Genomic DNA, 23,673 nt, shown 5'->3' with positions numbered 1-23,673 from the left:
TGTGCCAAAGAAAGCCCCAGCATAGGCTCTGAAGTTTAATAAAAAAGCGTCTAGGCAATATGTGTGGGATGTTTACAAAAAAGTGTAGTAGCCTGGGCAAGACCATCATCTTCAGCAAAGCCGCCCTCCCCACCATGGCTAGGGGGAGCTTTGTCCATAACCCCATGCTGTTTTTAATGTTTTCTACTGCTTTCTCTGTGTTATATTTGTGTTTGTCTCCTATAGTATGATATATATTGATCCCCAGGTATCTGAACATTCTAACCTCCCAGGGTATCTGCAGGATTGGTAAGTTTTCCCGTGGGACTCCTTTGTATCTACCTAAGGGAAACCTGCACGATTTTTTGGGGTTAACCGCTATACTGGAGAGTGTCGTGTAGCGCTCCTTCACCTCCAAAATATATTGTAAGTTTTCCTCCGGGTATCTCAGATACAGCAGCATGTCGTCTGCGTACAATGATATCAGGTGCGGTCCCCCCTTAGTGTGTACCCCGATCTCTTCATATTGCTGCCTTAGGTAGATCGCTAGAGGTTCTAATGCTAGGATGTACAGCATCAGGGACCATGGGCAACCCTGTCTAGTGCCTCTGCTGAGTTGCCCTTTGTCTGAGGTGATCGCTCCCGTTTTCACTTTAGCCAGTGGGGAACTGCACAGCAGTTTTACCCATCTCAGGTACCCGGGTCCCATCCCATATTCCTTCAAGGCCGCTATTAGCCAGGGCCATTTTACAGAGTCGAAGGCTTTCACTGCGTCTAGTGAGACTATTGCTATTTCACATGGGTCACCTTCCGCCTCTTCTATAATGTGGTGGAGCCTTCTATGGTTATCAGATATACTCCTACCTGGGACATATCCAGTCTGTTCGGGGTGTATAACTTTATTAATTACCCGTTTTAGTCAGTTCGCCAGCACCGCCCTAAGGATTTTGCTATCCTGGTTTAGCATGGATAGCGGTCTGTACGATCAGCAGGCTGTGCTCGGCTTATTGGGTTTCAGGAGCGGGATAATTACCGCCTCCCTCAGGGATTCCGGCAGTCTCCCTTTCTCAAAGGCCTCATTTAGCATTGCTAGTAGCGGGGGGAGCACATCCTGCCTGTACGTTTTGTAGAATTGGCTAGGGAGCCCTTCTGCCCCTGGGGCTTTGTTGGTGGGCAGGTGTTTGACTACTGCCGCCAATTCCTCTATCGTGATTGGGGCATCTGGGTACTCCCTATCTTCTGTATCCAATTTAGGTGACCCTATGTCCTCCAACGTCTCCTGAATCTCCTGCTCGGCCACCTCCCCAGTGTCCTCGTATAAGTGTTTGTAGAATTTCAGGAAACTCTCGTTTACGCTCACTTGGGTGTCCCATATTTGGCCTGTTTCTCCCCTTATCTCTCTGATCCCTGTTCTGGGTGTCTCGTTCTTATACAGCCACGTTAGCAGCCTCCCCGGCTTGTCTCCCCCTGCGTGATGTCTTTCAATGTATTTTTCATAATTTAGGTAGCATAGTGTTTCCCAGAGCCCGCCGCATTCTTGTTGCAATTATCTCATGGTTTCAGTTTCCTCCTGTGTGGTGCCCCCTCCTTTCATAATTGCTTCCATTTTCTTTTCTGCCTCTTGTAGTTTTCACGTTAGGCCCCCTTGAAGCCCTTTTGATTTGGATATGATATGATATGATATGATATATGATGATATGGCATGTGTATAGTTACACAAGTGTTTCAAGGCGTGACGAGGCAGGGAGGGGGGACAAAGGGAGACAGACAACGATCCTACTAGGCCAGGTGTCATTCAGATCGCGCAAGTGCAAGGTTAAGGGGACGGGAAAAGTGCAAGGGGGAAAGGGAGAGGGGAAAGTGCAGTACACGGTTAGTAACGAACAGGATAAATAATAAGGGCCAGCTGGTGGCAAGTGCAAGATAAGTGCAGACAAGTGCTGGGAAGAGGGGCTGTAGGGATACAGAGACAGTCCCGCAGTGCAGGGGTTGCCGGGAAGGCAGTGCAGGGGAGAGTGGCTGGGCCAAGGACCGAGATTGGTGAGTGGCCCAGTTGCTGATTTAGTACAATTTCAGTGATTTAGCAGGGGAGAGAGGGAGAGAAAGCAGAAGCAAAGAGGAGGGTTTTGAGGTGCTTCCGGAACCGGAGATGATTCTCCTCAAGTTTTAGGGAGGCAGGAAGGCTGTTCCAGAGGGAGGCCCCTGCAGCAGAGAGAGATCTCCCAATATATATATAGATATGGCCGCTCCCCTCACCACCACCTTACAAGCCTCCCACAGAGTGCCCTCCGACTCTACACTGCCAGCGTTATTTTCAAAGAATTTGGTTATCTCCTCCCTTAGGTCTTCCCAGAATGCATTATCTCTTAGTGATTCGGCTCTGAGCCTCCACGTAGGTATCCTGGCTCTAGGAGGCTGTGTCGCCACGTCAGGACCAAAGGGGAGTGGTACGATAGTATCCTCGCTTTGTATTCTGAACTCTCAATCTCCCTGATGAGTTCCGGAGTGGCGAACATGTAGTCCAGTCTAGTGTATAGCTTTTATGGGGCTGCATAGTGTGACTAGTGCCTATCGTACCTAGGGGCTTCTGCATGTTGATAATCAACCTCAGTGCTCAAAGACCCTGGGGGGGGGTGGGGCTGTGTCACAGAAGTCCAGGCACAGGTAGCACGAAGTGGTCGTTGTCATGGGCAGTTGAGAATTTATACACTGTACTCGGTTTTCTCGTCGCTTAGTGAGCAATTTGGACTTTAGTACTAGACAATAAGGAAGTCCCAATAGTTCTCAGAGTTTTCCGTAATTAGGCAGTTCAGAGCCACTAGGGGATTGGGCATCCTCGACTGTACGCACAGAACCAAGAACACAATTAGGAGGCAGGGGGTGGACTTTGTTTGCCTCTAAGGGGAAGTCTGCTAAGTCCGTAGAAGAGGTTTCGTAGCTCAGGTTCAACTCCACTCTAGCAGCTGATTCCAGCAAAATCCGGTCAGCTATTTCACCACCTATAGGTTCATTAACTTTTTCAGCCGGTCTTTTGAAGAAGAAGTGTTGCCTTTTTAGCCATACGCTGTCCCCTTCAGAGAAAGTAGATGATTTTCTCTTCAATTGCTTTGCTTGAAGTTCTTGAATTTTGTGCAGTAATTTGGAAGCGTCAATATTCCCTTCCGGTTTTAGAATGCCAGCTTTAGTTTTAGTTGCATGTGCGTTATTGGCAAAAGAATTACTAATGTGTTTACAGTAATCTTTGCCTTCAAGTGCAAAAACAGAGGAAGATGTACAAAAGAGACTTGCCTGCACATTAAGGGAAGTGCTTCCAGGAGATGTTATAGGTGAAACTTCCAGGATAGGCTATATCAGCACATTACCCTCGTCATCCAAGGCTGGCTCTGCTTGACCTCTAACTGAGTTTGTGTCATTGAACAGTTTTGTGACTAGGGGCGTAGGAGGAGGCATGAGAAGCACTGCAACATTTCTATATGCAAGTAAGCCAGGTTTTTTTGTTAAAGCGGACTCACTTAGAAGACATAGCTTACCCCTGGTACGGGGAGGGGGGTAAGCTTGTCTGTCATGAGATGATGTGTGTGAGTTTGAATAGAAGACCGCTTTCAGCGCGCAACCGTGACCTGGGGTTGGATGGGTTACTCTGTAAAGTTTATACACCCAGGGCCACGCAATGAAAAAACTCACCGACCGGTTTGACAGCACAGAGATGTTGTCATAAATCCCCAAAGTATCTTATGAAAAGGATACGGTAACCAAAAAGGATACAATTCCGGATCCTTGAATTCACACGATTTGCTAGAAGTGATGTCAATTTAGACCTTTCAAATGATACAGCTCTCTGACGGGTAAAACAGGCAGAGAGAAGGATCACTGGAAAGGGCGTGGGAGAGTAATAGGAAGGCAGCCTTGGAAAAATAAAGCATAATGAGAAACTATCTCAACTAACCTCTCTGATAGAATGGCATTGCCATTCTAACACTAACCTGTAGGCTTAGAAATAGAGTATACACCAAAGTCAAATGAAGAAATCCAGGAAAGAAAACCAACGACAAAGGAGGGAAGGTTAGTAAGGGAGACTTATCCCGAATGGCACGAGGCTCTCGCTAGATACCGGGTTGGTGCACCACAGGATAGCGTCCATAGTTCTGTGCACAGACACCTTCAAATAAAAGTTGTAGATACACCTTCCTTTCCCACCAGGAACAAAACAAATTGGAATGAGTCCACCTGTTATTTCCTCACAGGTTCAAATCAACCGCGTGCTGGATACACGCAGACCAAGTACACACAGCCAGGACAGCCGCGCTTGAAGAGTTCCAGCGTCCGCATGTGATTTTACATGCAAACCAAGTACACGCAGCCAGGACAGCCGCGCTTGAAGAATTCCAGCGTCCGCGTGTGATTTTATACGCGAACCAAGTACACACAGCCAGGACAGCCGCGCTTGAATAGTTCCAGAGTCTGCGTGGGATTTTACACGCGAACCAAGTACACAGCCAGTACAGCTGCGCTTGAAGAGTTCCAACGTCCGCGTGGGATTGAAAGCGGAAACTTACACGCGGACAGGAAAACAGCATACAAATGAAACAGGAACCCGTGTGTGAGAAGACACGCTCACAAAATCTGCTGAAGGCAGATACAGGAGATTGCGTGTGAAGGAACACGTCGATGAAGGCCAAAGAAGCAAGTGACGGGATGCGAGGACGCAGATGAAAAGTTCAGCTACCAAGACGTCAAAATGTTCAATCAGAAGCAGCGAGCCACGTACCCACGCTGCTTGTAAACGTTCTGCCGTAAAACATGCGACAATCCTAAATCACGTGAATTCAACGACGTGAATAATGCAGACGTCGTTTTCCTGGTAATACATCAAACAACCTCCATCTCGAATAAAACGATCTAGCAGTTCTATGAGCATAACCCGTTCTGCGTACAGACGGAGTTCCAGATCCAGAGGTAAAATGTCCAGCATGCATGACAGGTGTAGTATTCAAGACCAGCAGCAGGGGTGGCAGGAGGGACCACAGCAGGGTTTATGCGGAATAGTACTTCAACCTAGGCAACGTAGGCAGTTACAGTTCAGAAGGAACTTCCACAATAACCTCGTTTTCAGTGGGAGTCATGAATCGATCGGGTTTGTCAGTGCCATCCCTGCACAGCGCTGAGAACGTAGCTGGAGAACTCACGAAGAGCCGGTCCCATGAAGCCGGCGGGGTGAGGTGTAGACTGCCGGATGTCAGACGCTTTAATGATTTTCACCTCACCTAACACTCCCCTCAATCTCCACCACGCTCCGCTTGAGGGGTGTATTTTTAAACACACAGCAGGACAGTCGCAGTATAAAGCAGACTCTGGGTATGCAGGCAAGCAAAGGTAACAGAGTGTTTTCCCAACACCTAACACTCTTCTCACTCCCAAATCATTCTTTTGTTGACTTCCTTAAGGCCATTCAGTCTAAAATGTGCTAACTGTTGTGGGGTCCTCTGCAGCCCCTCGATATCCCCCGTGAGACCCCATCTGCCACAGACTCACACCACAGAGTCTGTTCGGTTTCGGGCTCCTCGGTCGCACTGACCGCTGTGGCATGCCCCCTTTATTTAAAGGCACGCAGCGGAGTGTAACGTCACTCCGCCGCCTGCTGAAGCCCTTAAAGGGGCAGCACCACACTCCTCCTTGTTCATGAGGACAAACATTATAAACATCACACTCTCAAAACTATCACTTCAAAACCAGAACCCAGAACCCAAACCCAATTGGACCCCTTTAATCACAACCTTCGGAGTCCCCTTGTCAATAGCGCACCCTACCGGGGTCGCCCGGAATTATTGTTACAACACATAGTCACTGAGGACAACAGGTCACCCTCGTCCTGCCCTCAGGGGGTACCTCCTGCTCGCCTCCTGGAGCGGGGATCCCTCGGCAGCTATCACACTGACCGGAGAGTGAGGGAGAGGGGCCGCACCCCTGCCCTCGTCTGGAACCTCCACGACATCCTGGTCCGGGGGTACCTCCATCCTGGGTTCCCCCAGTCTTTTGAAGAAGCTCATATTTCTCGTGACCGATGCCTTGCACTACATCCAATGGCTCAGGTTCGTACGTCAGGGATAACTTCCCGTGGGGATGCCTATTTCTGATCAGCACCTCATCCCCAGGCACCAGTTGCTGAGGCCTGAGCCCTCTCCTCTGATTCTCTTGGTCAGTCCTCAAGCCTGCGGTCATGCTCCACTTGTTAGTCATCAATGACCGCTGGCTCCTTTTCCCCCCCGACCTCTGGTAACAGTCCTCTTGGGCACTGCTTGAATAATGCTTCCGCCGGGGCCACTACCGTGGATGTGTGGGGGTGGTCCGGTAGATGCACAGGAACTGGTATAATGCCCTTTGCCGGCATCAGCCTTGCCCTTTTTCCCTATGCAGAACACTTTGTTTAAGGTGTGCATCAGTCTCTCCGCCTCCCCGTTTGCCCTGGGCCAGAGTGGGGTGATCTTTCTGTGCTGAACCCCGTAGTCTTCCATCAGGGCCGCGAACCGCTCGCTCGCGCTCCATTGTCCGAACATAGAGTCTTGGGGAGTCCAGGAGCCGCGAAGATCTTTTCCATGGCCACCACCACATGCTCGAAGGCCACCAACTCTATGAACTCCACTTCCAAGTATCTGGACCATTGTCATGCCGCCGTCTTTTGGTGGTCGCTGGCGGCTATGGAAGGCTTGGCGTTGGCGGCGCCATTAGACTGTCCCGTGTTTTTTCCTTTCACTTCCTGGTTTGACGGTCTAGTCTTTTCTCTTGTTTCCGTATTTAGCCACGCCCTTCTCTGGGCTCTGTGCGTTGCAACTTTGTTTCCTTTTGCCTTGTTGCCGTGCTACTTCTTACCTTGCTTCGTACCTGTTGTTTTTCCGCTGTTTCTCACGTGGATTCTTCCCTCCTAGCTTTCTCCTCCTCCCTTCCCCTTCCCTGTTATCCCGTCCTTACGGTTCCCATACCGTATTGGGTCTCTCCTCTCCTTCTTTCCTCTCGGACTGCGTCCCTGGTTCCTGCCGGTGCTTCCTTTCCAGTCCTTTGCACTGCTCCTTGCTCAGTACCAACATCTCCGCAATCCGGACTCCCCGGTTCTCTGCGGCATCGAGAAACTTACCTTCATATCTGCTGCTTCTGCTCTTACCTGCAATTCCGGACGACATTGGTCATCGCTTCCTGAACAGCATCAGTACCAGCTACATCCGTAGAGAGGTTTTTTCTAAGCGGCTGCTTTTTTCCTCTCATATTGGTTCCTGCGGGACGGGAGCCGGCTGCTTCCCTGTTTATCAGGGAATCAGGGTGGCTTCTTCCCGCGGACGGCCTTATCTCTTCACAAAGAAGAAAAGACCCAAGAACAAGACCTCCAGACGAGAACTCGTCCCGGAAGAGACAGGTGAGGAGAAAGGGGAGGTGGACATTGATATATCAGACATAGAAGATAATCTGCTTGCTCCTATCAAACGTGACAGTTTGCAACACCCAAAGGAGATATCAATGACTACCCCGGAACAGGTCCAAGAGCTGCTTACAGCAATGCAGAATGCGACATTAGAATTACAGGCTGTGAAGGCCGAAAACCCTGCTCTGAGACAGCGAGTCGACCGCTTCGAACAGTCCCGGAGTGATCTACCTCCCATGCCTTTAGCCTGCGGTAAATATGATGGTTCACCTACTAGATTTAAATAATTCATGGAGGCTTGCATAATCTATTTCACCTTCAGACCTCAGACCTATGCCTCAGATACAGCCCGCATAGGTTTTCTGATTTCTAATCTTACGGGCAACGCTCTTTCCTGGGCTACTCCACTTGTGACCGGTGCCAGCCCGTTACTACACGATTACGCCGGGTTCACCGCCCAGTTCAAATTGGCCTTTGAAAGGCAAGAGACTGTGGTAGTTGCCAGTGAACAGTTACTTGATATTCGACAGGGAAATTCAGATCTTCTGTCCTACATTTCCCGCTTTAAACGGGTGGCTGCAGACGCAGGCTGGCAAGAGAACGCCCAGTACACCATTTTTCGTCGAGGATTGACGGAAGACCTTAAGGACGAATTGGCAAGGGTAACCAGACCCGCTACGTTAACCGACTTGTGGTCTACAGTGGTACAGCTGGATTTTCGCCTTTCAGAGCGGCGGTCTGAACGTCGAAAGCAGCGTGGATTTCCTGCTACGGCTGATCCTGGGATTACCCCTCCCTCTCCTACCTGTCTATCGAAAGAGGAGCCAATGCAGATTGGGACTACTCGAGGGCCACTTACCTCGGAAGAAAGAAAAAGACGCAGGGAGAACAACCTGTGTATGTATTGTGGATCCAACCAGCACATTCTTAGAGACTGTCCTGATGTACCACCACGACGATCGGGAAACGCCATTCCTCGGAGCTAGTAGGGACAAGTTACCGAGGGGGATTTCCTGGTCCCTTTGTTTCTTTATCAGTAACACCCATGAATACCACAGAAGACAACCGTCTCATGGTAGTTGGAGTTGAGTTGTTCATCTCTCAGCAGTCCTATGAGGTCCTGGCGCTACTGGACTGCGGCGCTGCAGGTTGCTTTATGGACTTGGTTTGGGCTGACAAGGCTGGCATTCGCCGTTTGCAGAAAGACGAGGACCAAAAGGTGGAAGGAGTTGATGGTAAACCCCTGAGCCCGGGTCTCATTACCCATACCACTCCTCCTATGCAGATGAAGATCCTCCATCACAACGAAACCATTCAATTCGACCTGATCCGAGCAGAACATTTTCCAGTGATCTTGGGGGTCTCTTGGCTTCGGAAGCATAACACGATCATTGATTGGACAAAGAATCAGCTGTCATTTACTTCAACATTTTGTCGTCAGTCATGTTCTTCGCAGACCCTGCATACTTCTGTCCACATTATTCCAGATATAGCCTCCAGATCAGATGTGTTGAAGGTAAATAGCATCCCCAAAGAATATCTCGGCTATCAGGAGGTGTTCGCGGACGATGGCCCTCAGGAATTACCTCCTCATAGACCAGAAGATTGTCAAATCATTCTCCAGCCCAATGCGATTGTTCCTTTTGGCCGAATGTTTTCTCTTTCCCTCAAGGAAAAGAAGGCTCTCAAGGAATATCTGGATTCTAATTCACATCATGGCCTGATCCGACCTTCATTCTCTCCCGCTGGGGCTTCACTTTTTTTTGTTCCAAAGAAAGGTTCTAATGAACTTCGTCCTTGTATCGATTATAGGGGCCTCAACCAAGTTACGCTTAGGGATAGGTATCCCATGCCGCTGATCGGAGACATTTTGGAAGCAGTTCAAGGGGCTAAAATCTTTTCTAAGATCGATTTAAGAAGAGCCTACCACCTTTTGCGGATACGATCAGGCGACAAATGGAAAACTGCTTTTCGCACTCCTTTCGGACACTACGAGTATTGTGTCATGCCCTTTGGTCTAGTCAACGCTCCATCGATTTTTCAAAGATTCATGGACCGCATCTTTTCTGATCTGCTTTTTCATTGTGCCGTCGTCTACCTTGACGATATCCTGGTTTATTCTAAAGACGCCCAACTCCATTCTAATCACCTTCACCAGGTTCTTCATAGACTGCAAGACAACCTACTTAAGGTCAATGCTGATAAGTGCGTCTTTCAAGCATCTGAGGTAAGCTATCTTGGCTTCATCCTGTCCTCTGAGGGAATCCGCATGGATCCCGCTAAGATCGACGCCATACTGCAATGGCCTACACCCCATTCCATCAAAGACGTTCAAAGGTTTCTAGGGCTAGCTAATTTTTACCGCAAATTCATCCAAGGTTTCTCGGATCGAGTCCTTCCCATTACAAAGCTGTTAAAGAAGTCTTCAATGCCCTTTGTCTTGTCTTCTGAGGCAAGCTTGGCTTTCCAACGACTGAAGGAGGAATTCTGCTCTGCCCCGGTACTTCATCAACCAGATCAAAGTTTAAGATTCATTGTAGAAACTGACGCCTCCTCCGCTGCGATTGGTGCAGCTCTTCTACAGGAACATGAAGGTTTGGAATATCCTGTTGCCTACATGTCCAAGACATTGAATGACAGCCAGACACACTATTCGGTAATAGACTCCTGGCCATGAAATCCGCATGCGAAGAATGGAGACATCTCCTACAAGGGGCTAACCACCCCTTTGAAATCAGAACTGACCACAAGAATCTTAAAATTCTGCCAAAGATGGAATGTGTCAACTCCCGTCAGGCCCGTTGGGCGCATTTTTTCTCCCAATATGATTTCAAATTGACCTACTTGCCAGGATCCAAGAACATCCTAGCTGATGCCCTTTCTAGAAGGCCTTATCCAGAGATGTCTCAGAAGGAATACCCTAGTCTCATGCTTCCTGAAGTCAAGGTAATCTGTACGGTGGAGTCTTTCTTGGAAAGGGTTCGCAAGGCCACACAGTCTACCAGCATGTTTTCTGGCTCTCCTCTCTCAAAGGACATATCCATTCAATATGGCTTATGTTTTAAGCAACACCGATTATTCCTGCCAGACAGATTCACCCGTCATTCGGCTTTAAAGTGGTGTCATGATGACCCAACGGCAGGTCACAGAGGTGTTAAGAACACTCTGGAATTGCTTCATCGCAGGTTTTGGTGGCCCGGCATGGCCAAAGAAGTTTCAACCTACGTCAAGTCATGTCCTGTATGTTGTCGATCCAAAAATTGCACTCAGAAGTCGATTGGGTTTCTCCAACAGCAGGATCTTCCTAAAAGACCTTGGAGCCTTATTTCCACAGATTTTATTGTGGATCTGCCACCCTCGGAAGGTTGTTCATGCATCATGGTAACTGTCGACTGCTTCACCAAGATGGCACATTTCACTCCCTTGGCTGGTCTTCCCACTGCCGCCGAGATGGCAGCTGTATTTGCCAGAGAAATATTTCGTTTGCATGGTACTCCGGACAAGATTATTTCTGACAGAGTATCTCAGTATACTTCGAGGTTCTGGAAGGAGCTTTGTCATAGATTGGGAATTGAACGTGCCTTATCGTCTGGCTTCCACCCGCAGACTAACGGGCAGACTGAAAGAACCAATGCCACACTGGAGCAGTATTTTAGGTGCTTCACGAATGCCCAACAGGATAATTGGGTTAGTCTGTTGGTCACCGCGGAATTTGCTTATAACAATGCCGAGCACAGTGCCACTGGTCTAAGTCCTTTTTTTTGTTCCTATGGTTTCCATCCCAGCTTTACTCCTTCTCTCTCCTTTCCCCCTTCCACCACTCCATCTGTGGATGCCCTACTTACCAGTATCTCGGAAGCACACAAGTCAGCCGCCGGTTGTTTGCGGGCAAGCAGTCTTCGGTATCGATCGTACTGTAATCTTAAGCGCTTGCCCGTTCCAGCATGGCGGAGGGGCACCAAGGTCTGGTTGTCTACTAGGTTTCTGCCTCGCTGGCTTCACCCCTCTAAACTATCTCCCCGGTACCTGGGTCCTTTTCCTATACTTCGCCGGATCAACCCGGTGGCCTTCCGCCTCCTGTTGCCCAAGCACATGCACCGTCTCCATCCTGTTTTCCATTCCTCTTTCCTGAGGGAATGCAAGGGAGATCCCTATCATCGCCCTTTGCCACGGGATCCGGTCCCCACGGTGATTCCTTCCGATGAGTATGAGGTGGCCTCCATTTGTGACTCCCGCTATCGGCGGGGTCGCTTGGAGTATTTGATCCACTGGAGGGGGTACCCTCACTCGGAGGACTCCTGGGAACCAGTGTCTCATGTGCACGCTCCGGCGTTGTCATGCCGCCGTCTTTTGGTGGTCGCTGGCGGTTATGGAAGGCTTGGCGTTGGCGGCGCCATTAGATGTTCCGTGTGTTTTTTCTTTCACTTCCTGGTTTGGCGGTCTAGTCTTTTTCTTCTGTGTGTCTTTTCCTTCCACTTCCTGGTTTATCGGTCTAGCCTTTTCTCTTGTTTCCGTATTTAACCACGCCCCTCTCTGGGCTCTGTGCGTTGCAACTTTGTTTCTTTCGCTTTGTTGCCGTGCTACTGTGTTTCCAGTACTTTTGCCTGTTGCCTGGTTTACTCAGTAACTAAAGCAGTGTTTCTTTCTACTGCTTCTTCCCTTCCTTATTTACCTGTTTTCTCCGTTCTATCGATTCCCGTGCCTTTCGGGGCTCCTCTATTCCTTCCTGTTTTCCGGATCTCGTTCCGGTATCTGGCAGTGGTGTGTTCCTCCATCCCGGTTCCCCGGGCTTCTCATGCTACAACTTCAAATACTACAGCTTGACTGCTTCAGAAAGACTTTCCTGTTTTTCACTTGCATTCCGGACTCACCAGTCAACTCCTCCAGCACTTATTCGTTATCAACAACATCCGGCGAGAGGTTTTTTTAAGCGGCTGCTTTTTTCCTCTCTTCCTGGCATCTTCGGGACAGGGGCCGGCTGTTTCCCTGTTTATCAGGGCATCAGGGTGGCTTCTTCCCGCGGACGACCTTATCTCTTCACAAAGAAGAAAAGACCAAAAGACAAGTCCTACAGACGAGGAAATCTTCTGGAAGAAACAGGTGAGGAGAAAGGGGAGGAGGACATAGACTTATCTGATTTGGAGGAATCTCCGTTATATCCCAGCACTTGTGACAGGCGTTGGTTCAACGATTTCACCGTCTGTTCCCGGGTAAGCCGGGGGGGGGGGGTGTCCCTTGGGGGGGGGGCATACTGTCATGCCGCCGTCTTTTGGTGGTCGCTGGCGGCTATGGAAGGCTTGGCGTTGGCGGCGCCATTAGACTGTCCCGTGTTTTTTCCTTTCACTTCCTGGTTTGACGGTCTAGTCTTTTCTCTTGTTTCCGTATTTAGCCACGCCCTTCTCTGGGCTCTGTGCGTTGCAACTTTGTTTCCTTTTGCCTTGTTGCCGTGCTACTTCTTACCTTGCTTCGTACCTGTTTTTCCACTGTTTCTCACTCCCCTTCCCCTTCCCTGTTATCCCGTCCTTACGGTTCCCGTACCGTATTGGGTCTCTCCTCTCCTTCTTTCCTCTCGGACCGCGTCCCTGGTTCCTGCCGGTGCTTCCTTTCCAGTCCTTTGCACTGCTCCCTGCTCAGTACCAGCATCTCCGCAATCCGGACTCCCCGGTTCTCTGCGGCATCGAGAAACTTACCTTCATATCTGCTGCTCCTGCTCTTACCTGCAATTCCGGACGACATTGGTCATCGCTTCCTGAACAGCATCAGTACCAGCTACATCCGTAGAGAGGTTTTTTTTAAGCGGCTGCTTTTTTCCTCTCATATTGGTTCCTGCGGGACGGGAGCCGGCTGCTTCCCTGTTTATCAGGGAGGCTTCTTCCCGCAGACGGCCGTATCTCTTCACAAAGAAGAAAAGACCCAAGAACAAGACCTCCAGACGAGAAGGACATTGATATATCAGACATAGAAGATAATCCGCTTGCTCCTATCAAACGTGACAACCATTCGCCGACCACCACCAGGAAGTGGGTGTCCTGCGTTGTGGAGCCAAAATCAGCATGCACCACCTCCCAGGGTCGCGTGCCTTGGGGCACACACGGGCACACACACACACACACACACACACACACACACACGGGCACACACACACACACACACACACACCTCCAGCTCAGGGAACCACACCTTGAGTTAGTAGTAACATTTCTTTTAGCATGCTTACTGATTGATAATGTGATGTGTTTCCTTCGAAAAGATGTAGTCTACAGTTTCTATAGGAGTATCATGTCTAATAGAGGTGTAGAGGGATCTTACATCCCAAGTAGCTAATAGGTAGTCCTCTTGCCATTTTATTGTGGATAGTTTATTGATTGCCAATGTGTCTCTTAGGTAGGATTTGGTCTTGGTTGCAAGAGGTCTTAAAATGTCATCAATATATTGTGCCATGTTCATGGTTGCCCAGCCAATTCCGCTTACTATTGGTCTCCCCTCCGGGATTCTTTCATACTTCTTACGAATCTTAGGTAAAAAGTATATGGTTGGTAAGGTTGGTTGTTGGATATCCAAAAAGTGGCTTTCCTCGTCTGTGATAAGTCCTTGTCTATGCCAAGTCTTAATGGCATCCTTTAATTCTGATTGTATCTCCAATGTGGGATTAGTTTTTAGTTTAGTGTAACAAGGCGGTGTGTTTAAGTGGTTCATAGCCATCTGTCCGATCTCTTGGAACAATCGGGAGTACTTTTCCAGTAAAGTTTGAATGTCTTCTACATATACAGAGTATGCGAAACTCCCCCCGCAGCACAGCTCAGCAGCGTGTTGGTGCCGACAGGTGTTACATAGAACCCGGGCCCTTATTTTCGAACCACCATGTCCCACCTCTGCTACAAAAGCACCATCTAGGGGAATTGGCTGGGAGCCCCCAAATGTGAAGATGCGTGCCCTGGAGGCAGTCTATTTCGGGGGCACTCTATGGCGTCGTAGTGTTCCCTGGCCAACACGGTGACGGAGGCCCCCCGTGTCCACTCGTACCGGGACAGATGATGATGATTTGTTGACTGCGACAATGCACTGGGGTAGCCGTCTGTTCTTGGATTTGAGGGCCTCGATGCTGGAAACAAAGAAAATGTTCTCCTCTTCCTCGTCCAACTGTGCACCAACATCACCCTGATCGACCTGGGCGACATTGGGCGGGCTTGATTGGTGAAAGTAGCCAGACCGAACAGGGCCCTGCAACACCTTCACTAGTAGGGATGCCCTACATACCCGGGCATAGTGGTCGGCTAGGCCACACCGAGCACAGGCTTTCCCCGCCGCTGGACACTCAGCAGGGTGGGGCAGGTCATACCCGCACTTCAAGCATGCCTCCCTGGCTTTCCGCACCTGTCGCGCAAGTTACCTGCTGGCCTCCTGGTGCCCCTGCCACCACGGCCCACAACACAGATCTCCTCCGCCTTGGCTGGGCGCACTCCCGCTTCCATCCTGGACGCACGTACCTCAGACACTTCTTGGAAGCTTCCCAATTCGAGGATACGAGGCAATGTGATCCCAGGTTCCCAAGCACCTGTCTGCGTAGCTTCCCCGACTAGCAGCCTTGGATTAGCTGATTCCTAACCATCGCATCAGGGTTGTCCCAGGCACATGCCACTGATAGCCACCTGAAACGGCAATAAAAGGTGTCCACAGTATCATCCTCTTTTTGGCAGGTGGATAGCATCACAAAACGTTCATAGTCTGCATTTGCCAAAGGAAGGAAGTAGTCATGGAGAGCCGTCTTCACTGCACCATAGGAGGCATCTGTTGGTTGGAGAGAGTCAAATATTTCATGTACCTCAGGCCCTGCAGAGTACAATAGGGTCGCCAACTTGCTATCCTCGTTGGTCTCCAGACACATCAAATTCAGGGATTGGCTCAAGTGCCCTTGGAGGTCTCATCTGGGCCATAGCTTGAGGCACAGGTAGGGGCTGAGGCTGGATCATGGGTGGAGGCTGGACCTGGGGCAGCGGCTGGGCTACTGGCTGAGCCTGATCAATCATGGGTCAAGCGCACGAGCACCGCTCCCTGGATAACTATGGGGCCGCAACTCACCCAGAAAGTCTGAAAACTGCAGGCCTTCTTGATCTTCAAACTTCCACACCAGTCCAGGATGCAGTGTAGACTACACCAACATGGTCCAGTCCCAAACAGCCAGCCAATGTGATGAAAAAATGGGCCACAGGCAAAGCAGGAAGTGTCCAAAAATGGAGCCAGGGAGGCCTAGGGGACTGCCAAAGAAAACAGCAGGCTTCCCCCAACACCTCACCTTAACCCGACGAAATAATTGATGGGCTCTGTGTGCAGAAACAGCTGCTTGCTGTCATTATGTCCAAAAATGAAACCTGGATGGCATGAAGGAGCCCCTCCGGAGTTCCGCGATCATCCTAGGCCTCATCAACAAAATGGCCACCAGCCGTGTGGTCCACACCCTCTCCGCGGCATAGAGAGATGATTCCATCCCTCGTTCGATTTGAAAAAATGTCTTTTTTCTTTTCTTTTTTTCACCGCCAGGCCCGGACGCAACTCTGGTCTCGTCACCACTGTTGTGAGGCACTCTGCAGCCCCGCGATATCCTTGAGCCCCCACCCGCCACAGACTCACACCAGAGACATCTGTTTGGTTCGGGTTAAAGGCACGTGGCAGAGTGTAACGGCACTCTGCCGCATGCTGAAGCCCTTAAAGGGGCAGCACCACACTTCTCCCGGGAGGACCACATAAAGAATAAAAAAAAATGTGTAAGTAAGATTGAAAGACTGAACCTCTGTAAAAGGCATATGATTTTCTGATATTTGAAGATGTGTGTGGAGGGAAGAAAGGACGACTTAGCAAGAACTAATAAGGCGCTGACGAGACATGAAACCTTCAAAAGAGATGTGATCACACAATAGGTAACCCTTTATAAAACTTTAAGATGGAGGGGGGATGTCATACATTGAGTGTGTCAAGGGTATCCACTTCAGCGAGGACTGGCAAATGTACGTAATGCTGACACTGTTGCAGACAGTGATATTCATCGAATGCAGACGGATGCAGGCACTCCTTGGTTCACAAACACTACAGATTGGACAGCTCTATTACTCACATGATGTAAAAAGGTCTGTGGCAAGGAAGGCATAACAATGCACGTGTGTGTAGGATGGGCTATGGGTGGAGATGAAGCCCCTACCCGTGAAGGACTTTTTTCTGGAAAAAAGATGCAGTCTCTTAAGTGAGGAAGCCAGGTGGAATGAGAAAGACCCCCAACTCAGTGCAGATGGCTACCCTGACCGATGATGGGAAATGCCTGACCCCAATATCTTGGGGGCATGAATGGAATCTTGGTGTGGAATCTTGGTACCGTGCTGGGAGAGTGTTCTTAAGTCTGACAGTTAGAGAGTGAGTGGGTTCGGTGTGGATGAACTAATGGTTGTTCCTCACATTCTTAACTTATGTACATTGATTGACCTTCTAGAACTTGAAATAATCGTACCTGCATTACTTACCTGTGGTGCCAACGTGGTATGTCTCCTTAGTGAAACTGGTCACTAGAGGAAATTCCAGAAAGTGCCAAATCTGCAACTGTGAACACATAGCTTCCTCCCCCAGGGACAGCACCGCATTGAAGTGTCACACTGCATTCATCAATCACAAAAACTGCACTAAAGAACTATAAACAAAGTTCATGCAATTTTAACTCACGCATAGATGTCTTCCAAGCAGTTTGCCAGCTCTACACGGTCCTCTCTTCGTAACCAAGGAGCACTAGAATGTAAGACAATGAATGAAAAGAAGCAACTATAGCAATTTCACCTCTTCCCAGAGAGCCCCATGCCAACAGTACAAAAGAGTCAACACTTGTTAGGAAAAAGTAGGCTTTTATTGAATATTCCAGCCTAAAAGGATACATAATTCTTAGGTGGAACCTATCTACCACCCACTGCAAAGTGTATACATTTTACGTTCCTGTTCAACTAATTTCTCAATGTATCAACCCAAGCCTATTTTTCAACAAGTCTCACTTTTACAAAGTGCCCCTTCTGCTCAATTCACATTTTAAGTTAACAGGTAAGACAAAATGCTACAGAAACCAGTACAAAATATCGTATTGTTTATAGCATTGTATCAAAAAAGACCCCAGTGATCATTGCTGGGATAGTTATGGCATGTCATTTTCTGGCATACAATCTGATAGTTGTAAACATTCAGACACTAGCATAGCAAAAAAGTCATAAGTAGCTCATCATGTAATTTACGGTTGCAAGTGCGCTGGGCATGAAACTGTTACACCCGTTAAAGTGGGAGGTGAAAGGCTGGTGTGCAAGTGAACACCCTCCCATAGGTCACCAGGTAGTTTTGCTGCTTTGAAGTGAAATGTTTAGACAACAGGTGCACATGCCCTGGTGAATAACCATAGCATAGGGGAGCAGCGCTTGCAGTAGCTCTCTAATTTTGGCAAGAGAAGGACAACTGACCCAGGAGAAGAGGGCGTGGAAGACTGCAGATGGAGGTGCAATTGCCCAGGGGCCCACAGCCCAGTGATTTGGGATAGTATGTCAGCTCCTCCACAGAAAAGTGATGGTCATAGGACTTTCCTATCTTGTTCTCCTTCACTTTGGCAGGGAGAAATTAAGAGAAACCCCTTGAAGAATTGTGAGGAGTTCAATAAAAACAGGACTGGTGATCCTAGGTCTCACACCCAGGGTTTCACTGTCAAAGGTACCAGGTACAAGGGCAGGATCCTCTATCATTTTCCATTTGTAAATGGTCCCAGAAATCAGATGGGGGCAGAGGAGAGAAACCCAGGATTAGGAAGGATGCCAGTCCTTGAGGCATTCAGGAAGTCCGACAACCAGAGAAGCTTCAATTGATGTGCACTATGAGCAAAAGGAGCAGCAGGAAACTCCAAGAGAAAGGAGAGACTTGGCATATGCTATGCTACCTGGATTTCATTGAAGGAACTGAACTACCTCACATCAAACATCCAAACCAATGCCTCAGACCCATCAAGTCAGTCTTGCTCATTCCGCTGGAAAAGTCAAGAATGCACAAGTCTGAAAGCAACTTCAGCCCATTCTGTGTGCTGCGATAATTGTAGAACAATGTGCTTGAAAATGAATAAAATTGTAGTCGACGTTTCAGAACATTATAGATACAGACTCAAAGGTCAACAGGCAATATACGATAACCAAGTTAAAGTTTGATAAACAACGTTTCATACTTAAGTTGATAAATAGGTGGTGCTGTGGCTGGATACTGAGGAGGAAGAATTACCTGAAAGGAAAAATGACATGTTAAACAAATGGGAAACAATACAGCAAATTACAAAATAGTTCATGAAAATTCTGTGAGGAAAAGAAGTCAGTCATGTCTGGTACATAAAATCTTAGGAGCCATAACATGCACGCATGTATGAGTTGTGACATCACATTAATAATACTCCAACAATCATGTTTTATGTTGTAGCTGCAGCAATGGCTATGTTTATTTTGAAGGACAGCATGCACACAGGCCGCTTTTACACAGTACAGCAAAAACGACTGTCTTATTATCAATCATATCTAGTAAAAAAAAAAAAATTAAAAAAAGACTACCTTCTGTGGCGGGTCAGAAGGAGGACACGGACGGTCTGAGGACATTTTCACCATATCTTTATTAAAGAATAGGAATAAGGCCTAGCTTTTCCTATTGCTATGGGGTGTTTTTCCAACTACTATACTAACTAAAGTGCTTGTAAGTGGTCAGTGAATGTCCAAAACGAATAAGTCAGCTGTCCAAAACTAATCCTAACTGATCCTACCAAAGTCCAATAACTAAGGTAGGTAATTTAATAAACTAAGGCTTCTCCGGAAGGTTGTACTTCTGGACTTGTCTTCTCTTTAACAGTTCTTGTTAATATGCAATTATAACATTGTCTCTTGTTAACCTTTGTATCAGTTCTCGTAACTCCCGCATGGGACTGGTAGATTTTCTCTCCTCTTTATTACCAGTTTTCCTTGCTCGTGTCTGAATCCTTTGCTCTGCTTTAGAGAGTTCTGAATATTCATGTCTAGCGGCTTCTCTCCTGGGGCTTTAGCTTTCCAAATAATTATAGTTCACCTTTTCCTGGTATGGACTTTCTTGTACAATGTTTATCCTAGACCCTAGCCCAAAAATGGAAAATAACAGAAGGCCATATAGTTGCTTGTTGGTGGTTCAAGAACTGGGGGGTAATGGCAATGGAGAAAGTTTGCACTCTTAAGGCCGGGACATATCAGAAATTCCTAAAGACCTGGCTTCCTTTCCATGAGTATGTCAGGGAGAGGGAGCATTACTTTCATAGACCCCAAACGCTTAGAAACATAAATGTAATTTGAATCCATGATGAAGTGTCCTAAACAATATGGACAAAGGAACTTGAGACCGGCAGACAAGAAAAGAGACTTGAGTTATGCTCGCCAGTTAGTCTTGTCCAAAGGCGAGGGGTGGGGGGCTAGGGGTTTCTCTATTTTTATTCTGTTTTTGTTGAGCTACTGTTGGTCTCACGGTTTATTTGTACCAAAAAGGAAAATTCAATGCACCAATGGAGGACACTAATGCAAAGCTCTCAAAAATCAACATTGGTTTGGACTCAATGTTACATCAAATCACGTAGGAGCAAACCCGAGTACTGGTGTTAAATGTTGATGCATTGATTGTGTAAATAAAGATCTTTAAAAAAAAAATGTGTGTCATAGGGACGTCTCTGGTCTTAAGTTTTAGATCCTCTTTCTCCGTCCAAGCCCCCTCAATCTGGAACATTGTTCCCATTAGCGTACGACGCATAGATGATCACCTTGCCTTCCGGAAGGGCCTCAAGACCTGGATTTCCCCCCCCCTCGCATCCTGACAAACCTATGTCACAATTTTGGGTTGAGCCGGGGCAGCGATGAACCCGCCATGCAATGTACCAAGCAACAGACAGAATAAACTCCAGCAGACCACAGGAAATAATCCACGCCACATTAACAAAACAAAGAAACCAGCCGTAACACACGGGTACGCATGCTTATGGAAGATAGACAATGGCAAGGCTGCTTACCCGCTGTCACACGCCGCCGTAGCTGGCGTGTATGGAGCCGATGGCGCTGGAGCAGCCATTAGCCGCTCCGCCACTTCTCCGCGCAACGCTCAGCTGCGGTCTAGTCTTTCTGTCGGCCGCCGGGGAAGGCCTTTTTAGTAGTTCCAACCCGGAAGTCTGCGCGTTGCAATCTACTCGCGTCAGGCTTTCGGGTTGGAGCGCTCGTAAGTGTTCTCTCTTGGCTTTTGTGGCCCTTCGCTTCCCCTTTGTCCCGGCTTGCTCTTCCCTGCTGCTGGCTCTCTAGTCTGCCTCTTCTTGCTCTCCTGAGTCTCGAGGGCTCCCCCCTGGATTCCTAGGTTTTTCTTCCCCCTTTTCCTCCCTTCCCTCCTGCATTCTCCTCTCGACTATAGTTACGGGCCGTTCTGTTGTCTGTCTTTTGGCTCGCCCCCGGTTACTTGTTCTGACTCCTCCACTGCTATCCTTAGCTGTATACCATACTCTTACCGGCATCTCATCCCTGCCCATCTGTATCATCCCTTCTGCATTTTCAATAGTGAAGACCACCAGGTACCAGCGGAAAGGGGTTTTTTGTGCCTACGGCTTTTTCCCCTTTGGTCTGAACCGGAGGTGGGGCCCCCTGGACCTTCTATTTTGGGGTCAGGGTGGCTTCCCTTTGGGGCAGATCCCATCCACAAAAAAAAGGAAAGAAGAAAGAAGAGCTGTGGAAGAAAAGGTTTGGTGGAACTTTGAAATCAGAACTCACAGGTGAGGAGGAAGGGGATTGGAGTGACTCGGAATTGGTGAAGGAGACACCTGAACCTGATACCCGCACGCATCTGCGATCATACTTTTTTTAAAGGCTCCACAACACAGCTGCCATAAGAATGCAGCTATTCCTGATGAATAACATTCAGTCTAGCTGGACACACAAGGAGTCTCCTGCACTGGCATACTTTCCAGACTATCACATAGCACTCATCCACATGCCAGCCAGCTTGATATGGATTGCTAGCAGTGACTTGACCACCCCTACCCACCTTCGTACTGGCTAAAATGCACACACGCATTCCAAACCCCTCTGAAGACTTTCCCATACCATGGACATCGGTCTCCGAGGGCGTTCTCCGACAGCGCTTTAAAGCCATACCAATGGGAAAAGGCACTATACAAAATAACAAATTACATTACATTACCCCTGCCCTGGTAGCCGCATGGGCTACTCGGGGTATCACATCAGAAAAAGGATTGCAGTGAAAGGGGGACTTTAATACAAGTCCCTCTAATCTAATCCCACAAGCAGGCCTCTCTCCACCCTCTCACCCAGTATGCAAGGCATATTGTCAAGCACTTCCCCCGCAAAACTTGGCAAACACTGAACATTTCCATGCTAGGTGTGCAAAATCAGCCGGGCTAACCTTACCGCATGTACATTCATCCAGCGTTTCCGGGTAATATTTGTGGAGTTTAGCTGGGAGTAGGGAGGTTTGATGCACAAAGTGGAAATGCAGGTGTTTAAACCTAGTATTTAGCAAGACTTTAGTTTCAAGAATGATACATCTCCAATCCTTGTTGCAAATCCCCGGACCCAGACCGCTCCCCCATCTATGTCTGGGAGCTTCCTCATCCCATGGGATGTCTGATATCAGACAACTTTATAGCCGGGAGACCAGGCAACCCCAGCCCTGGGCCTGTATTATTTCCTGAAACAGGGGGTAAGTAGGCTGAAGGTCAGGGAAAGTAGGGAACCTCGCCTTGATTTTGTTCCTTATCCGGAAATACATGAACACATCCAAAGAGGTAGTGCCCCCCTCTCTCCTTAAGCTGTTCAAAGGACATGAATTTCCCCATCGGGGTAAAAGTCAACAAAGTTATCCACCCCAACTTTGGAGGCCCACTGCAAGTATGCCCATTCCTTTGTGATTCCCCATGCCAACCACGTGTGCAGCTGGTATTACTGGTCCATATAGAGCAACCACAGTCATCTTCTCAGCTATCCTACACCATATGGCGCATGTGTTATGCACAATATTACCCACCCCAGGTTTGGGTTTACATTTATGCAGGATCGCCGTGCTCAATAGTTCTGGCGCTAACAAAGCCCTCTCGACCTGGACATGGGGCCTAATAAAGCGTGTGGCATACCAGAAGGACAAACAGTGTGCTTGTGCCGACCCAAAAATTGCACTCAAAGTCAGGCACGGCCAACCCGCCCTTAGAGTATGGTTGATTCAGCGTGGACCAGGACACCCTGGGTTGCTGCCCAACCCCTAGGAACCCAGCAATGACTCCCCTCAGACGTGTAGGAGAGTTAAAAAATAAATAAAATAAGAAATCGCTAGCAGGTACAGCAGGATATTTGTAAACAAGTATAGAAATCTAGGTAATATAACCATTTTTATCTGGTCCATCAAAGACAACTGGAGAGTGGTCCACCTCTGGGTTCAGTCGTTAGGGAATTAACGGTCCTGTAGTAATTTTCTCGGAAAAGGATGTCCGTGTCATGCCTGCGCCATGGGCGTATACATTTACGATCAATATGGACCTTATTTCCCATTTGCGAGACTTTGGTGCTTTTCTATTTTTCCCAACAAACTACAGTTACCACAATGCACTTGGCTATAACCATCTTTTCCTGGCCATTCCTATTCGCCATCTTCGGAACTACAATCCCCAGAAGCCCTAGGGCTCTCCTCTGCTTCCACCAGCTCAGGAACAGAGAGGGAGGTGGCCGATTGTCTGCAGGTGTGCTTAGCCAGGTGCGACCAATTAGCCTGCCTCACTCTGGCTGCCTACAGCCCTTGTCCTCTGGGCTCCCTGCTTTGCAGCCTGCCTCACTCCGGCTGCCTACAGCCCTTGTCCTCTGAGCTCCCTGCTCTGCAGCCTGCCTCACTCCGGCTGTCTACAGCCCTTGTCCTCTGGGCTTCCTACCTTGCAGCTTACAGTCCTCTGCAGCCTTCTACAGTCAGCGGCCCTGCTCCTCTGGGCTTACTCCTCGCTGCCGGTCCTTATGGATCCTTGCCGCGCAGCCCGCTTCTCTCCTCTGCCAACAGCCCTTGTCCTCGGGGCTTCCTACCTTGCAGCCGATCACGCTCCACTGCTTGCTACCTACAGCCTTTGTCCGCTGGGTTCTCATCCTAGCAGCCATCTACAGTCCTCTGCAACCTTCTACGGTCAGCAGCCCTGCCCCCTAGGGCTCACTCCTTGCTGCCCGGCCCTTCTGGGCTCCTTGCCGGGCAGCCTG

At 48.7% G+C, this 23,673-nt stretch overlaps 1 protein-coding gene across 7 annotated transcripts in view; it reads right to left on the bottom strand.

The window, feature by feature from the left end:
• Nucleotides 1-23,673, bottom strand: part of IMPACT (impact RWD domain protein) — a 624,075-nt gene that overhangs the window by 538,031 nt on the left and 62,371 nt on the right. For 4 of the 7 annotated variants that reach the window (XM_069620926.1, XM_069620927.1, XM_069620925.1 and 1 more), the window contains exons 3-4: nucleotides 18,615-18,667; nucleotides 17,096-17,158 (exon numbers count right to left, since the gene is read on the bottom strand). In XM_069620926.1, coding sequence (XP_069477027.1) covers nucleotides 17,096-17,158; nucleotides 18,615-18,667 — 116 coding nt within the window. The remainder of the gene's footprint in view (nucleotides 1-17,095; nucleotides 17,159-18,614; nucleotides 18,668-23,673) is intronic. The other 3 variants (XM_069620928.1, XM_069620930.1, XM_069620929.1) reach the window with 1 other exon arrangement.

The sequence above is a fragment of the Ambystoma mexicanum genome, chromosome 5q (genome assembly GCF_040938575.1).
Source record: "Ambystoma mexicanum isolate Mex_15411 chromosome 5q, UKY_AmexF1_1, whole genome shotgun sequence".
NCBI classification, from domain to species: Eukaryota; Metazoa; Chordata; class Amphibia; order Caudata; family Ambystomatidae; genus Ambystoma; species Ambystoma mexicanum.
The sequence above is the reverse complement of the archived record's forward strand: the minus strand, read 5'-3'. Positions and strand labels throughout refer to the sequence as shown.